Source organism: Aspergillus thermomutatus, assembly GCF_002237265.1.
Source record: "Aspergillus thermomutatus strain HMR AF 39 chromosome Unknown NODE_135, whole genome shotgun sequence".
NCBI lineage: Eukaryota > Fungi > Ascomycota > Eurotiomycetes > Eurotiales > Aspergillaceae > Aspergillus > Aspergillus thermomutatus.
Window position 1 is genome coordinate 1 of NW_020798184.1, and position 18,019 is coordinate 18,019.

At 48.3% G+C, this 18,019-nt stretch overlaps 3 protein-coding genes across 3 annotated transcripts; all 3 read right to left on the bottom strand.

Moving 5' to 3' along the window:
- Nucleotides 1-9,312: 9,312 nt before the first annotated feature.
- On the bottom strand, nt 9,313-10,872 carry CKI1 (casein kinase I; the record flags this gene model as incomplete). Its single annotated transcript, XM_026755232.1, has 5 exons — nt 9,313-9,896; nt 9,952-10,357; nt 10,412-10,560; nt 10,614-10,683; nt 10,744-10,872. 5 exons carry the CDS (start codon nt 10,870-10,872, stop codon nt 9,313-9,315), a joined length of 1,338 nt encoding a protein of 445 aa, XP_026613239.1.
- Nucleotides 10,873-13,838: 2,966 nt separating this feature from the next.
- Nucleotides 13,839-15,441, bottom strand: rtt106 (putative negative regulator of DNA transposition (Rtt106); the record flags this gene model as incomplete). The annotated part of the gene is made up of 4 exons (XM_026755855.1): nt 13,839-14,404; nt 14,459-14,815; nt 14,881-15,219; nt 15,324-15,441. 4 exons carry the CDS (start codon nt 15,439-15,441, stop codon nt 13,839-13,841), a joined length of 1,380 nt encoding a protein of 459 aa, XP_026613240.1.
- Nucleotides 15,442-15,840: 399 nt separating this feature from the next.
- Nucleotides 15,841-16,968, bottom strand: CDV56_102490 (mitochondrial 54S ribosomal protein uL24m; the record flags this gene model as incomplete). The annotated part of the gene is made up of 2 exons (XM_026756109.1): nt 15,841-16,488; nt 16,552-16,968. 2 exons carry the CDS (start codon nt 16,966-16,968, stop codon nt 15,841-15,843), a joined length of 1,065 nt encoding a protein of 354 aa, XP_026613241.1.
- Between the last annotated feature and the right edge of the window lie 1,051 nt (nt 16,969-18,019).

Below are 18,019 nucleotides of genomic sequence, written 5' to 3' on the forward strand. Positions count from 1 at the left end.
CGATGTCGGTTGAAGGAATTGAGAAGGGGGCAGCGGTGAGACAGGTAGTTCTGAAAGAGGAAGTGGATGGGGAGGTTCAGATGTGTAGAAGGGACAGGCCAAGGAGGAAGGAAACTGAAGGGAAAATATTTTCTTTTTCTTTTTCTTTTCTTTTTTTTTTAATAAATAAAATGAAATGAAATGAAATAATAGAACACACCTCAGGCATGAGAATCAGATGGATCCTGAGTTCCAGAGTCCAGACAGACCAATCGTCGAATCAAATCAGAGATTCAAAGATTCCATCCAAAGGAAGCGCTTCTTTTGCACCACAACTCACTTTGGGAAATGACGATACTTCCCGGTCGATCGTAGCAGGGAAGGGCAGTCCCCGTGCCTATTAGTATGTACGTACTTAGTACTCGTTCTTGATCGAGCCGACCTCGGCGGATAAGGAGAGCCACTAGGAACACAAGGCTATGGGGAGAGTGATGATCAGACAATGATGCGAGAGGGGCTTTTTGTTCCAATGCTTGTACAAGGAGTTCTGGCTGAAAGAGACATACAAAAGAGAAGCGATCAAGAGGATGAAAAGGGCGGAATGACTGGCAGTGGAGTGCTCTTTTTCTCCTAAGCATTATCTCATTAAGAATGATATTACTACTGCCTGCGATGGAAAACGCAGAGAATATAGAACAATCAGAAGAGGAGGGAGGATCACGTCATGCCTCGCTCCCTTGGGCGACCAGATAAAGAAAAAGAATGGAAAATGTGCTCGTAACCTGAACATCTGGAAGCCTCTGGGTGGGGAAGCCTGCGATTGAATCATGCTCGGCCACTGGTCAGGAGATGAGAAGGTGGATCTTCATCCAACTCACAGGTTACAACCCATGCCAGACAAGAAAAGAAGAAAATTCCAATAGGGCAGGCAGGCTAGACCAAGTGGGTCCAGCACCGTGTAGTACCTAAGCGCTTAGTGGCTGAGACTTGGGTACCGGACGATTTGAAATTCTGGAATGATAGAAAGAAAAGTGGAAAAAAAAAAGAAAGAGAGTTTTTGGTGGAGTGAAAACTTAGAAAAGATATGGTAGGAGTGGAGAATGGCGCCTGTCCGTCCAGTTTCTCTGCGTTCTCTCTGCCTATCTGTCTGTCTCGTGCCCTCTTGCTGTTCTACTACTCCGAACAAGTGGAATTGGTTCCCGTAGAAATTGGCCTTTCATCAGTCATGAATTGATGGGTTTGGAAATTATGGCCGACAGAAGCGGGAACAGAAAGGAGCCTCCATGGTAGGAATGATGAAAGGGGAGCGAGGAAGACAGGCACATCAAATTGAGCAAAATAATAGAGTCGCATCTACTGTGAACGAATGGGAGATGGACAGATTACTCATTCCATACTGTACGTAGATCCAATGCGACCTTCCGCAATGAATCTGGTAGCTCGGAGGTCGTTGAAACGGTACTCCAGTCTTCAGCAGCAAGGGAGAGAATCTTGAGGGATTTATCCCAGTCCGAGTTTCACAGATGACAAAATGTTGCTGGACAGGAGTAGTGATTGTGTATGATGTATGTCTGACTATATACACTCAACAAGGTAGAGACCAGCTTTGGTTGGTACGGAGAAGTATCCGCAGTCTAGGTACTTGAGAGCTCTGCTCTTCTCATGAGAATGAGGAGCAGTAAGATTAAGCTGAATCCGACGATATGGAGCGTTGGAGCTACAGCTCTAGGATACTTTTTGGTGCAAACTTTCAGAAGAGAACACCTGATGCGAAGCTCTCTGTACTAAGGTGGCCGTGACTCGATGAATCGTGAGATCCAAGGATATGGAACTCTCTAGTGAGTTTCGTGAACTTTCGTCATCTTTGTGTTACTCATGTACCTGGATAAGGCCATTTCTTTGTTGACGCTTCGATATCATGACGCACGAGGCCAAAGTTGACGAATCTTACCCATTTTATTGGGATCATCTGTACTGACTGTCTCCTGAGTACTGGGATTAGAAATCACGCATTACAGTTCATGACTTGATAGTCATACGGAGCACGCGTTTACACATCCACTGATTCAATAGCTCGACTACTGCAGAGTTCAATCGCACTAACATGCTAAGTACTACCTACTTAGCAACAACTGGAAGAAGGGCGCGAGAGGTTGACAAACAGTTGTGCGTTGCCCATGCCGACGTTTGATTGGCAAAGGTAGTCAGATCTACAGGTTGCCAAGAAGGCTGTGCAGCCACAAGCAAGGGATGGTACGAGCGAGTAACACCACATACTTTGCTAGTGTGTTGCTGGACTGGGCGATTAAGAATGACCCCAGTGCTCAGTGCTCACTCTTTGCAAAGGGCCACAAAGTGCTGATAGGATCATAGGGAAACTCAAGTACGTACTACTAGGTAACCTAACCTAGTGAAGTTTATGGTGGGTGCTGCTTTTGGGCAAGAGAGAGCTTCCCAAGCTCATGCATGGTTTGATGGTTTGATTGACGATGCCTGTTGATCTGCACAAGTCACCATAGCTACATAAAAAGAGATATATAAAGCTCAATATGCGCACTGTTTCAGATAAGACACTGTCTAATACTCTGATGTACTTCTGTAATCGCATATTCTTGTGTCTGCACTCTGCAGCCACGGACACATATGTCCATGTAACTATACACTATACAACGCCCACTATGGAGCCCAGGGTGAGACTATTCCTCAAACGGGTGTGGTCGTACTATCACCCCAGACTGCTTAATTCCTTCCTTGCCTAGATACTCCGTACTATCTGCAAGGGCCTGCAATCTGCAGTCCGCAGTCTGCACAGTGCAATCAAGTAGTCGCGTGTGTACCACTGCGTGGTTAAGGTCCATTCGAGGAATGTGCTATCCCTGCCTTCCATTCTGACACCTCTTGTCAACAGTCGAGGGAAGTGAGGAACATTTCCAGAACGTCAAGGGAACAGCCAAAGAATTCCACCTAACGTAGGTAGGTTACATGCCTACAAATCAGAATGTGAGAATGCCACCTTGGAGCCACGGAGCCCGTCCATAAGGTACCTTAAGGTCGTTGTCAATGTGGCTACTGGCCAGTGGCCACTAAAAAAAGAGGGGTGGCTTGCGTGTTGCCTGTGCGTGTACATAACGATCAAAAGCGCGTGGCTAATCAACTCCCTTCGCTCGCTGCTAGGGACTTGGGGTGGGTTATCTCCTTATCTTGTCCTTGATGATACGACCCGCAACACAAAGCGCCACACACATTCTGGAGACGAATGACAGGGAACGGCGAGGGTAACCGCAGCCCCGCCAGTCAAACAACGTGTTTTGGGCCTTGGCTGGGCTTCGTCGCCAGCAGCCAAGACCGGTCTTAAGGTACGAAGCCCAAAGTGTGCTCGGGGGGGCGCTCAAGTCACGAGGTCGATCCTGGCCCTTTGTTTGGCTGTTTGGAGACTTTAGACCATCATTGGCATTCATGGTTGGTTTCGAGCTTGATTCGTCACTAATCTGTTGGATTTAATCTTCAGAATATGCTGATTGGCTTGCAGAGTCAGGCATCTGACCTGGAAATACGGCGCTAAGCAGGTCTTGTCCGTGGGTTGAGTGCTCGATTAACCCCGATTATTTTGACGGCTCTAGCCTTCATCGGGATTACTTTTTTAGGCAAGTGGTACTGGTTTCATGTCGACTTGGAAGTTGGAACTTTCAAGTCGCGAGATCAGTTGAAGCCATTCAAGCCATTCAAGCCAGACTCGTACTACTGCCAGAGAATGAGAGCATGGAGTTTGTACCATGTCCTCTATAAACACTAACCTCTAGTGTCTACCTTATGTATGTCCCCAGGCAGCCTAGATCTTTCGAGTTTGACCACTACGACACTTAGTATTCGTATACACTCATCGTTGGAAAGTATGGTAGGTACATCGTCATCCAGAATTCTAGTCTATCGAAACAAGCATTCTGGCATTCCTGTCGCCGTTACACCGCAGGCTTCGACTGGAAAAGATGTACGAGATCTACCATCCCTTGCTAGACTGATTGAGGATTGGCAATGCCGCGTAAGATGGGAATGATACTATTTGCATCATACTCTGTAGTGCATGTGTCACTGTGCCACAACTCCAAGTAGTAGTGTACTTATACTATATAGAACGAACAATTGCAACATCATACTATCTCTGCTGTACGACCGTGATGTAGCTGTCTAAATTTTGATATTGCAATCATATACAACGAGATTCATCATGCAATGGCTGCAAATGGTGCTAGACGATCATTGAGCCTTCGTCTCTTAGAAGAAATCGCTTATATGGTACGGAGTATTAAAATAGAACGCATCAGGCAAGAACGCTGTATTATTCCAGCCAAGATATCATTCCTTTCCATGCAGTAGACTATTTATTGATAGTATTTGAATCATTCTCAAAGGCTTGAGCGGACGAAGCCACATTCAGCCTTACTCGCCAAGCCGGCGAAAAAAGAACAAATCTTCGCCTTCCAGAACACTCATGGAAGCTTCCGACGCCGACTACAAAAGCCACATCAACAAATAGTTCGTCAATAATAATGATACGGAGTCTAGTACTAGCAACCTTCGCATTTCTCCGAATACTAATAATGAATTCCAATCGGGAGCCTTGTTCACTAGATTTTGCCACATACAAACGCCAGGAGATTGATATCCGATGGTCATATTATTGCACCATTATCACCGGTGTAGCCTTTTCCTATTCTTCCCGATTGCTATGGACTATGTACTCGGTATTATGAACTACCAGCACTAGCGCTATCATGATTTTGAGGAATTTGTTTACTTACATGTAGATATCGACTCCAGTCTTTTGACTCATCAGATCCAAATCTCCCACCGACAGCTCCACAACGAGTCTCGCTCATCCGAATTCGGATCACGAATTGCCAAAGATAAACAGTGACGGACGGAGCACGAAGTTGTACGTATGTCTTGGCTGAAACATATGGGGATGTGGTTACACTAAGTCGTCACCTTAGATGACCTATCGCCACTGGTCTGGAAAACTCTTCTTTGTTGAGCGCCCAAGGCATGTCAGTGCTCCGTTGTTTGCCACTTGATATTGACTATTCGGCTATACTAGGTAGTTGATAATAATGCGACATCAATATGTTTCTGCTTGAGCGTAGAGCTAGACGCTGAACACTGGACAGTGGTATTCCTGTTCCGAGACAATTCGGAACAATTACTGAAATCGGCTGCTTCTAGAATAATGCATAGACCGTAGACTCCTCAGAGCATAGTTACTTCGTATTGGCCAGCAAATGCAGGAGAGAAAAATCGATGAGCTTACCCCAGGCTCCTCCATATGCATCTGAGCTATCCAAAAGATAGGTCATATGAAGCCAAGGCATGAAGGACATACTGGTAGGCGTTTGAGTCGGACACATCTGATCTCCTGATATTGGAGTTTCCATCCAATGATAAGAGAATTGCCTTCTACCCTTCAGCTATCCAAGGTACGGCAGTACGGCAGTCTTTCTCTCTTGAGATGCGTCTATCCACGTGTCGTGGGGGCAACGCCACGTTGACACTGTTGATAGCACAGATCATATCAACAGCCAGCAATGGGCCAACCTTCGTCCAGCGCATTAGAATGTGCGAGCTGCGAACGCCAAGCACTAAACAGACCGACAGAGCAGCGAGTCAAGCAGGTAGGTCGACTCGGACCTGTTCCTGGACCATCAGACTAAATGCAACCTGCAGTGGTCCACGACCTAATGTGCACCGGCCCAACGATGAGGACCTTGGCCTCTGCGTTGACTCTCGGCTCTCGACTATCGAGTCCGTGAGTGGAACATCTCTGCGGCCTGGATGCCCAGCAAGGTTGTCGAGTCGAGAGTCGAGAGTCAAGACAAGGACCGTCAGGTCAGGCATTGTTGCACAGTGCACTCAGAGATTTCATCCTGCAGGTTACAAACTTGGTGTGGATACTGACTACTAGCTTCAACATCCACAATTATTCCGTTGTCCGCAGCGCAGTCAATGGGAGCTCTGGAAGAAGGGGGCATCAATAGCGCATGAATCGGGTGATTCTGAACCAGGCGAACCGATCAGTCTCTGCTGAATTGCTTCATGCTTCTAGCCTATTCGGATCTTCAACCTGTGCGGATATCATGATCGACCCGCTATGATGGTGGTCTGATCTTGACTAATGGGATGCAGCATGCCTCTGAGGCAGATCAGCCTGCGTCTTCCCTTGTCATCAACCCTGTCATGACAGTTGGCCATTGCTAAGATATTCTTCACGGCCAGGTCTATCCGGGATCAACGTCTCCCATCCATCTGTTGATCCGTTCTAGATTCTGTCTGTGGGGATCCTCGAACCTCAGAAACAAGGAAATTAAATCCACGCCAAACACGCAGCAATTTCAGGACTAAGAAAGACGGGACGATCCCCACGGCAATGACTTCATCTGCTCTCCACATTGAGGAGATCGAAATATGGTTATATCCTTCGAGATAAAGTGCAAACTTTGACCTTGGAAGTGCAGTACGTACGCACACACACCAACACCGCATCTGGCATACGGTGGATAATCTCTCTTTGTTTCCAACTTCCGACGACGTCATGGAATCTTCCATCGAAGATTCCGCTTATTTTGCAACATTGCAGCTCCGATGGATTGTGCGGTGGGAAAGTTGTTAAGCGATTCGCTTCTAAGCGTTTCGATGATTCCATCGGTATCCAGTTTTACCATCTTGAGGGCTTTGACCAGCCTGAATGTCGACTCGATCGAAATCCGATCCCACACAGGTCCCCAACGAGTCGGTTTTCAATCTACCCAATGTTTCTCATGGTCGATTCACAGAGTACCTTTGCTGCATGGCACCAGGCTGTGCAGTCTGAGCTACTCCTACACAGTAACTCATCCCAGTATCAACACCAACCTAACCTGACTAGTCACTATGCCTGCACCATAAATCTCCATACTGAAAATGAGCTCGGCAACGTCATGAACTCATCTATCCCAGACAATCGCGGGATATCATGCACAATGACGGTATGACCATGCCCTAGCATGAAGCCAGACACAGTCCGGAGGCTAGACACCCCTGTATGTAGATAAGAAGCAAAGCAAAGGGAGGGGCTTTAATCTAGCCATCTTGCTCAAGAGGACTGCTGCACTCCTACCCTACTTAGAACTACCCCCAACCCTGTCGACTTGGCACTTATCTAGTGTCTGCTCCGCCGAGACTAGAGACCTGGCGAATCCAGCCCCTGCAGTCCGCTTGTGAGCCATCAGCGTCACTACACTACTTCTTGCAGAATTACCCCCTCAACACCATCAGTAACGGGGGGTAGTTAGTCCGTGGGCAATCCCCAATCGGCACGCCCAAGACAGGGATCCTCTCTGTCGATCGCTGCACTTCATCATTTAGTCGCCGGCGTTCTCTCGTCGGTGTATGGAGCAGCTACTAGCAATAGAGTGTGTACGTGCACTGAACACAGCCGAACACTGAAGAGTCACATCAGACCACTGGGTGCCTATCTAGGATCCCTGCCATAAGATCGTCCGATTCTTGCCTCTGATGTCGGGACAAAGTTTCCATTAGTATGTCGACTGTCGACTGTCGAGTCGTCGACGGACTGAGGAGATGAAAGACCAGCCCGACCACCCTATGGTTGATGATCTTCCCCAAGGCGCATACATTTACGTCCTCTGGTGGAGGGACGGGGCACGTAGGTAGCAGTGAGCAAACAGTACCTATGTCGAAGGACTTTCGTGGAGTGTGGATGGCCGTACTATGGCATGGGTAGTCTTCCAGCTGCAAGCATTGTCCTTTCGATTCCAATGTCTTGAGCTAGCTACCTCTCTTGTCAGTTCCATAGTCTAGGTTCCAACAATTGATTCTCTTAAAGAGGCCATATAACACTTAACCACTCAAACAATAAAAAGCTAGGTTTCTTATGGGGATCCCGAAGCATACTCAGCAAGTCGGTCGGTTGTCATTGGTGTCAGTGAAGTACAGACTGGTTGATGACTAGGTAATAATTGCTCGATACTCTACGCCAGCTCTCGCTCGCCAGCTGTTGCATGTGTAAATGTAGACACGATTTTAAAAGCACCGTCAGGAAGAAACAGATGGACGCTATCTCCACAGAACCAACCCGCTGCTCAAACATGAATACAGGCGCAAAGATTAAATTCAGACGCGGTATTATAGGACAGAAGCATATATCGAACATGTTCCCTCTGTGGCAGTTCATTCCTTTCCTGCAAGTCATATAGACTCGGGAGATGACAAGGAGCAAGAGAAGGCATGACAAACAGCACAGAGCACAATTGAGGGAGAACAGGCAGGACAACGGAGCACGAACCAAGCACAAAATCACATCCGGGGACTCCCTGCGGACAGACGCTGAGGAGCAAGGACGAACGAGAAGACAAGGAGACAGCCACAGGCCGCTTTTAGGAGGATGAACACCATGACCAATGGCGCATCCCACGTTGAACATATTCAAACATTTATATGCTAAGCTTCGCGTAAAAAAACAGAGTGACTGCCCGATCCAGGCGGGAGGACTCTTCCATCAAATGCACAAACGCCGCTTCTTCCTCGGTCATTAGAATTATCATCGAAGGACAGCCACGGCAAGCCGCACAGAGACGGTAGGAGGTGGTATGCGATGAGGCGAGTGAGGAGAAACGCGGCGAGAATCAGGGCTGCGATCAAATAAACTGCGGCAACAAACAAGACGGAAATAGAGATCTAATATTAAATGGCTGATGCCAGAAATGCGCAATGGAAAAACTAGACAAAAACACACAAATGCAAGGGCAAAGACAAATTCTCAAAGTTCGCCGTTCCGAGCCGTAGCACCATGAAATGAATGATGACTATGATGTTTGTGAGGATGACGGAGTATTCGGTAGGGAGGGCGCGAAGAGCTCCTCGTTCAATGGGCAGGTCAAGCTGCAAGCTCGAGCAAAAGGTGTCATCAGATCAAGATATAGGTAGACAGGGCGGTTCTGTGATCCAGAACCGAGACCCAATGATGACAGAAGAGAGAAAGGGTGAAAGAAGAGCATGGAACCTCCCCCGCCATGGTGCACTCATCTGCGAGCGGTGCCTGTATAGCCGGCTAGATCCGAACCAGGAGGGTAATATATCCCTGGTAGAAAAATAGGAATCGCAAGAGCATGCTGCCTTTCAAGCAACCCCCCCAAAATTGTGACACAAAGAGAAAAGAGCGTTGAATGATCAACATGACCATAGCGTGATATAGAATTACAGAGACACCGTCGATGAACCTTGTGTCAACCTGGAAGCTTGTATAAGCAGGGAGGCATGACACTTGGGAACTTGACAGATTCATCACCTACCGCAGCACAGCGCTTTCATCAATTTTTGGACGAAAGTAGGCTGCGGGTCATTGTTGCCCTGAGTGCCCTGGCCTTGCTGGCTGTTCTTCGTGTGATTCGCGGGACTTCCCATGCGACCGGACAGATTCGCGTTCGAGTTCTGGAACTGCGCCTGGGTCGACGCTGTCGGTGTTGTCGCATCCAGACCCCCGCTCTGCCGTTTCGGCGGCATTCCGCCGGAGGCGCTTGGCCGGTCGCGCGTCTTCCCAGCTCCGGGTTTCGCTGGAGATGGGGGCGGGGGCTGCGCGGCGTTTAAACGGTCTGCAGTAACGCCAGGCCTCTGGCCGCCGCGGAGCTGCTGTGCATGGAGCTCACGGGCAGACGAATTGGGAAGATTATGCTGCAGCTGCTGCTGGGACGAATACGACTTGTATTCCCAGCCCCTGCCGCCGTTCAGCTTCATCCAGTCATACTCTCCATCCTCCACTTCGCCAGCGTTCTTGAGAGCTTGGGTAAGCAAGTCCCGCAGGTAGTCATAGTCGGGTGTGTCTTCGAAACCGAGGTTGCGGACGTAGGTAAGGTACTTGTTGAATTCCTCTGCATGACAAAGTCAGTTCCGTCAAACGCCTACGGCTTGCTGAACAATAAATACCTGGATATCCTTCGCAGAGATCTTTGATGGCAGTTGTTTGCTTCTTTTCTCCGATCTTCTCATACTTTTGCTTGTTGGTCGCTGCCTTCAGCCCCTGCCAGGGAAGACCACCTCGCAAGAAGTAGAGGAAGACGTGGCCCAGAGCTTCCAAATCATCACGTCGTGATTGTTCCCGTCCCAGATGGGTGTTGATACTCATATAACGCGCTGTACCGGACAGCGATTTCCGTTCACGATAGGGGATGTGCTGCTTGGTCTTGGGATCTCTGTATTGCTTAGCCATGCCAAAGTCAACGACGTGAATCACGTTGGCAGCCTTGGTGCCTGGTCGTCCGATGAGGAAGTTGTCAGGTTTGATATCGCGATAGATCAGATTCTTTTCGTGGATTGTTTGGACACGCGAAAGCTGGTAATACAGTTAGTATCGAGCACGCAGCAGGTGTAAAAACACAGCACGCACCATCTGCTTGGCGACCATCACTACGGTCTTAACAGTGAAGCGACGATTGCAATGGTCGAAGAGGTCTTCAAGACTAGGACCAAGAAGATCAATGACCAAGATGTTGTGCAAACCTTCCTGGCCAAAGTAGTAGACATTGGGAATGCCAGCTGTAGTCGAGTCAGAATTATTGGTCGGCCTTCGTATTCTTTTGAGGACTTACGGCATCCGACCAAGATCTTGTATGTCCGGTACTCATCGCGCAGTTGAGGTGCATCGCTCTTGCGTGGTTCCTATGATAGTCAGACCATTAGGAGTCATAGGATTCAGCCTTGAGTTCGAGTAAAACGTACAAACTTGATAGCCACCTGCTGGTTATTCAAGAGGTTTGTACCCTCGAAAATAACACCGAAAGATCCTTCACCAATCTTCTTCCCCACTCTATAATGAACTCCAACAACGTTGGACGACGAAGATGCCATGTTCGCAACCGTGTTTTGATATCAGGTTAAATCGACTTCGAAGTGACGACTGTGGAGAACCCCTTCGATATTTTATCACGTGGAAGACGAGCTGCATTCAATTGAGCCGTCAGCAACTGAAACGACCAAGAAATGGCGAGTAAATATTGACATCAAAAACATACAACTTGAACCCGAAACTTGCTAGACTACTCACAGAGGATCGTCGAGCCACGCAGAATAAGCACAGGTATTATTCCTTCACCAAGCCGGACCATTCATAAACGAGTTCGACGTACGGCTAAATCGGTCTTGAGAACAAAAGGCGAGGCGAACAATTGACAACAAGCCCAGGGCCGCTAGAGACGATCGCAACGGTGATACAGATGATCTGGGAAAGAGAAAAAATTGTTTGGGATTGTTCAGGCCTTGTGAACAGGGCGAGGAGAAGTCGAGTAGGTTACTCCGCGGACTGAGACTTGGGGCTGCACACTGGCAATGATAGCGTCGGGCGAACAATGTGGAAAATGGGGAGGATGTGGAAGAAGAAATAAGGAAAAAAAAGGTAACTCCCAGGAACCAACAAACCAACTGCGTGGCAGCACGATAAGCCGCACTGTGCAGCGGTTGATAGGAAGATTGGAGAGCTGGAGGAGAGAGGGGAGAATCGGCAGGTGAAGGAGAAGGAGAGAGGAAGAAGGGGAGTTGGACAAAAAGAGAAGAGGAAACGGAGAAAGATGGAGGACGATGAGTGGTTAGAATGGGGGGACCACGCAGTGTACACCAGTCAGAAGCGCAGGACAGGATTTAGACTACTAGTAGGTACCTATGGAGGAGGAGGGAGAGGGAAAGGAAATGGAAATAATGAGGCGGAGAGAGGGAGAGCCAGAGTTTGGACTTTGGATAGAGAGACCCAACTGAGACTAGACAGTACTGCCAATACGTACCAAGTACCTAAGATCCGAGAGTGAGCGAGAAATTGGAAGACAGCAGACTTTCAGGCAGAGAAAGGGATTTGGTTGGATGATTTGGCTGAGCGGAAGAATTCTTGAGAGCGACTGTCACTGGTCGAGTTAGAGGTACCTTCCTGTACCGCCCCCGATGTACCGGCCAGTATTGTACAGCCACGGAACAGTAATTTTTCAACAGATGTGTCAATATCATCTAAATCCATGCATGTTCTCCGTACTGTATCTACCCGTACATTACTCAATCAATTTACCTTACGGTACCTCCTGGGTACTATCAGCTGAGACCCTCAATCCCCTGTAGTTAAGGGGCGAAAAAGCGACCATACCATAGTATTATCACCCAGTGAGGAAGGGGGCGATGGACAAACTCACAGGGGACAGTTAAGGAAAGGAAAAGCGGTAACCTGACACTCCGTAATTATTTTCCGTACGTACTTTGTCCGATGTATTGGACTCGGGACAGCTTTGGCTCAGGGACTCACCATTTAGCGCTCATAACAATCAACAATGGAAAAGCCGGAGTGGATTATTCTGGCCAGACGGGAGCTGGTCTAGTCAGTCTCAAGTCTGCTAGTGATGAGCCAGTAAATAATGAGACTAGCTCAACAGAGAGCTGGAGCTCCGAGCTTGTAGACTATCTATCTAGTGCGTGAAGTAGCACTCCGAGTATTAAAAATGAGTGGGATCCAGTCATCCCGATTGAGTACATAAAAGGAAACAATCCAGAAGCCATCATAAGATCTTGAATTTGATAAGTCGCAGATTTGTGTAAGGGAGTTGATTTAGAATTTTGAACTGATTAGGACCTTTTGTTACTGTGGTTACTATCATTTCTCATCATATTGAGACTATCAAGCAGGTCCCTGCAGACAACTTGCTTGTGCTGCGGAATGTCACATGGTATTTAGGTTCGTCAGTACCTACCTGTATGGTATGTAACATTGTGTAACCTGACTCGACCTGGCAAGTACGGAGTACATACACCTACTTGTATGTGTTTATGATATGATTCTGCCCTCAGCTTCCCTAGACTGTACCAGTGATAGTCTATCAGTTCAAGGACCGTTGATAAGCGCCAGCAATCGATGGTTTGCGAATCGACAGTTGTTCGTATGGCGACAACAACAGCCTGAGTTGGCATTGCCGCGGCGGAGACGCTTCAGACATGGATGATCAGCCCCTGATACCGTTGTGTACCTGACCAGCGGAGGTGAAGGTAAGGTACCTATTCTCACTTGTAGGGCGGCAAATGAGTGTATTTTATCTACTCAATTTAAGGTACCTCTCTCTAATACTGACTGGTACAAACGATCGGATGCTTCTGACTCTTTATTGATCTGGAAGCACTTCTGGGGGTATGTTATGTTTCCTTCGGCGGGATCTCAATTCATTAAGGATGGTCGAACGGGAAGAGCCCCAAATAATAATACCTATCGACTAGGTGGTTCATAGAAATCCTGATCCAAATACAGAATGTAGACGAGGAATTGACAGGAAAAGATTGACCGTCCGACTGCACGATATTTTTGATAAGTGAACCTGCAAGCTCCATCAATGTACACGGTATCATCAATGGGACAAAAGCAAGCAGGATCTGACACGTCCGTTGACCCACTATATGATGCCATAATAACTTCATCTCTGTTCTTGTCCCTTTGTGTGTGGGCCATTCGAATCTATCAGACCGTTTTGACCCGAAACGCGGAATTGGGTTCATATCAATATCTTATTGGATGATGGTTACCTGCGCAAGCCAGGGCACGCATTGATCATGCATGATGTCTTTGTAACTACTGTCACACATCAGTTATTCATGTTCCATAAGAACCGGACTCGATCTATCTACGCGGCTTGTGACTAAGGTTACTGTAGACAAGATGATTTAGTGAGGAACGAGGGGAAAGCATCGGATGCACTTTGTATCAATTGCAAGGACGCAAAGGGCCAGTCAAACATGACAATGACCTTGTTTGCACCCAGCGGACGAGAGATAGTGGCACAGATTTGAGACCAACATCACAGTTCGTCCTCGGCTACGTCTTCTGCTTCACTCCCAAGCTCGGCCGCAACAAGGTCTTGCCCTTCCTCGTCTTCGTCGCCTTCTTCATCCCCGTCCTCGTCTTCCTCGCTGCTCGAGCCACTACCATCGCTCTCGCCGTCACTGCTGGGATCATAGTCTTCTTCATCCTCATCCTCCTGATCTTCGAGCTCGCGCTGTGCCTTTTGTAATTCGCTCTCCTCCGCAGCATTGCCGTCAGCGGTGCCAGCGGCATCTTCCTCCGCCTTGACTCCATTGAGATTGTAGCGCTTAGCACGTCGCGCCTCTGCCAGACTCGCGTCTTGTAGACCATGCTTCTTGATATATGCATCAATACCAGCATAATCAGCCTGATCAATCATAGAGAGCTCGAATTCCTGCGTCTCGTTTTCAGCACCATTGTGGGGTCGCACCGCGATGTTGAGGTTAAAAGTGCGCTGGAGGACTGAAGTGTATGAGATCGACTCAATGTTCTCAAAGGCAAAGAAGACCAACGGCTTCTTGAAACCGAAGAAAATACCCGTAGAGAGCAAGAAAAGATAGCCTGAAGGATATGATTAGCTCACCGACGAGGATCAGTATTAAAAAGATCACATACCTTCTTTGCTACCACGGAAGGCTTTGACATGATAGGCCTTCTCCCCCTTTCGATGCGCCTCTGGCATAGCACTCACAAACTGTCTCTCATCCGGACGGACGACCTTAGTATGCGATAGATTCTCATTCAACATCCGTCGGACCAAGGCCTCAGCTGTCTCTCCATCACCAGTGCCAACCTGCTGCCCATTCCCGGAGAATGCAGCCTTAGCCGGTCCATCGGAGACAGTCCATACCATAGACTCGAACACTTCTTCGCCTTCCGGAGGCGGATTGATGCCATCGCTGTATTGCGGGATGATACAGAAGTTGAATTGCCGTTGAGACTTTTCGGGCACTGGAAGGCACAAAACATGTCCTATCAACCGCCACGGACAACATCAGCACTCTCTAGCGACCAAGCACAACGCGTTCAGAACTCACGTATTCTATCCAATGGAACACCAAACTCCACTTCCTTTGATGTTTGGTTCCGCGCGCGCAGAAAACCGCGCCCGGCAGTTACCTCGAGGGTGAGCTTCTTCCGTTGCGGTATAGCAAAGGACACATCCTGCATGTAGAATTGTAAGGACGCTTCCGCCTTAACATCGCCTGGAGACTGTGCATTGCCTGCGACATTGCCGTTCTGGAGCTTCCGTTTCTTTGCGGCAGGGCCTTCGTCGGCCTCTACGGGCTGTGTGGGTGAATTTGCGTGCCTGGCCAGCAGGCTGGTGGTATATTTAGCGATATCCTCGAAAAGAGGTACATATTGCGGGGTATTCTCTGTTAAGGGAAAAAAAAATGATACATGTTAGCTTATGCTTCCCAGCAGGATCTTATAAGTGCAAAGGCCTGATAGAAATCCAGGATTGCGAGAGTGTGCGTACCAATCGCATCATAAACTCGTTTCTTCAAAGAAGGTTCGGCAGCGAAGGCATCTTCAATGGCAGGGATACTGGCCAGAAGAGTTTTCGTAGCAGATCGGTTAATTGTGGCAAAAGACATGACGGTATAATTACAAGCTACAGCCCCAAATAACTGAAGAAATAGCGAAGACGGGGCTGAAGCTTTTTTGTGGGTTGGGAGGAAGGATGAGAGAGACAGATTCGGAGTGCGGATAGATGGGATGGGATAAAGGTCCACGGGCCTTCCTGGCGGCAAATCGCTCGAGATGATCGCTCCTCTATCTCCAGTCTATTCATATGACGGTCGCGATAAGCTATTGAATAGCCATTGTGTTGCATCACAACAATATTGGCATGGCGCACTGAGCAAACAAAAGTACTTGGTTTCCATTGTCAAATTGATCTTATTGCCTTATGCTACAGTACAGTTGTATACACGCAGTTGAATCACAAGAAGAAAGGTTGAATACAGTATCCCCAATAGAACATCATATGGAATCTAGGCAGAAGACCCAGCTTTCTTCGCCGCATTCTGCTTCATGAAATTCTCAATGAAACCAGCCGTCTGGTCGTCCATGATAAAATTTCCGTCGGCGTCCCGTCTGGCGCTCATACGCTCGGCCTTCTTAGCCCGCAACATGGCGAGGAGTTCGCCCTTGGGTGTCATCAAAGACCTGCTTTGAAGATACTCCCTTCTGAGGTCCTCCATCTTCTTCGATTCAACCCATTCAGGGTCGTGCCTCGTCCGGTACTTGGAGAATGGGTTGCGGAGCTCGTCGAGGACGCTAGGAGGGAACGGGGCGTTGTGCAATGAAGGAATCCATGTCGGCGTCTCAACTTCCATACGGAGTGTGTCCCATTCTTCATCTTTCATTGTGGCGGGTTCGCTGCGGGGCCATGGAATCTCTATGTTTTCGCCAGCAATATATCTGGTGTGTTTCGGCGTGTCTGTGCCGTATTCTCTCTCGAGTATGGGCTCTCCTCCATAAACGTGCTCAACCAAGACGTCCCGCGTGATGCCCGTCTCCGGGTCATCAAGAGCGACCACGAGTCGGACATCATCAAGCGAGATTGGCAGGTTTACTGAGTTGAAGGGGGTCTTGTTTCCGTACTGCTCGTTCAACCACTCGGGGAAATGCACGTCGGCCTGCAGAAATGACCCGTTCTTAGTAGGCAGTCATTGCGATCATATGCAACCGTAAAAACGCACCATGTTGAGGTCCTTGACCATCACAGTCTCATTGTTTGGATCCACCTTAATGACCTCGCCGATCTTGCCCTTGTCTCTGCCCTTCATGATACACACCCGGTCTCCCGCAGCGACGTTGATGTACTTTCTGCGCAAGTGCTTGGGAATGGTCGGAGGATTCATCGCCTGTGGGCTCAGAGAACCAAAAGTCTTTCCATCAAGGCCCGCATCACGCTTTGGAGCGAGAGGTCCTCGCATCCAGTCTTCACGGCGTCGTAATCTCTCGGCGCGGATATTGTCGAGTTCTATGCGGTTAAAGGCGAAGCGCTGTCTCAACGCATCTTTGAATTCTTCACGCTCGGCATCCTTGGCCGCTCGAACTGCCTTTCGCTGAGCCTGATTCCTCGCTAAGGCTGTCCTGCGGATAATTTTCTGCATCTTGAATGATGCTGTCCTAGCAATGGCCAATTGTGGATCACCAACAATTCCTGAGATATGACTCGGGAAGGGAAAATTGCGGCTTCTGGGTGCACGTGACCAGCAGTGCGTTGGAGGTTATGAAGGACCAATGGGAGGCGTCGGATATTCTACTTCCTCCAAACGCATTATCAACAGTGTAAAGAAGGTTTTGTCTCCAGTCTTCGAGTTATCCTAGTGCTTTTCAGATCAGTGTGGACCCTTCTGTAATAGTAGTTAAACCCTTCGACTGATATGACAACTTCTATGCTGGTTATCGAATCTCTTATATCCTATCACTGGTTATGACAGAAGATACCGACGAAATATATAGATCATGGATGAAGTCCAACTTCGCATTCAATTGGATATTTCGTAAATGTCGCGGTACATCGTCTACTCCCGGCAAATCACGGACACCATTGCACGACCTCCCCGATAAACACTTTACTCAGAAAGCATTATAATCATACCAGCCAGACGGTTATCCTGGAGTGTATGGGTCCGTTCCCTCGACATCGGACACAGTAGAAGGATTGCATTTCCGGCATACTAGTATATCTTTCTGGCTCTATAGAGCTTTTATCATTATCAAAAGTTTTTCTATAAGTCAAGCTAGCTCTATCGTAACCGCACTTTATGCAGGGTCTTACGCCCACGATCACACCATGTTGTGTCTTCATCCAGTGCAATTCGTCTATGACCTGGAATGACTCGAACCAGCTCAAATCTGCGAGAACGAGGCTTTTCACCTGGCATACACAGCCATTGCCAGATAAATGGATTCTAGAAGAGGTGATATGACAGCAAATCCAGTTTCACGGAGGCGACGCGGCATGTCAAGGGCCTTATCACCTTGCACGGAACACGATCCATGCCGGACAGTTCGCCATGGACCGGTTGCAATGGCTTATCTCATGGAGCTGAAGTCCGTACATCCCGAGTGGAAGTACTCCCCAATGAGAGACGTTCCTCTCCGGGTTGATCAGGCGATAAAACGGGTATGTGTAGATCTGTTTTACCCTAAGCTGAG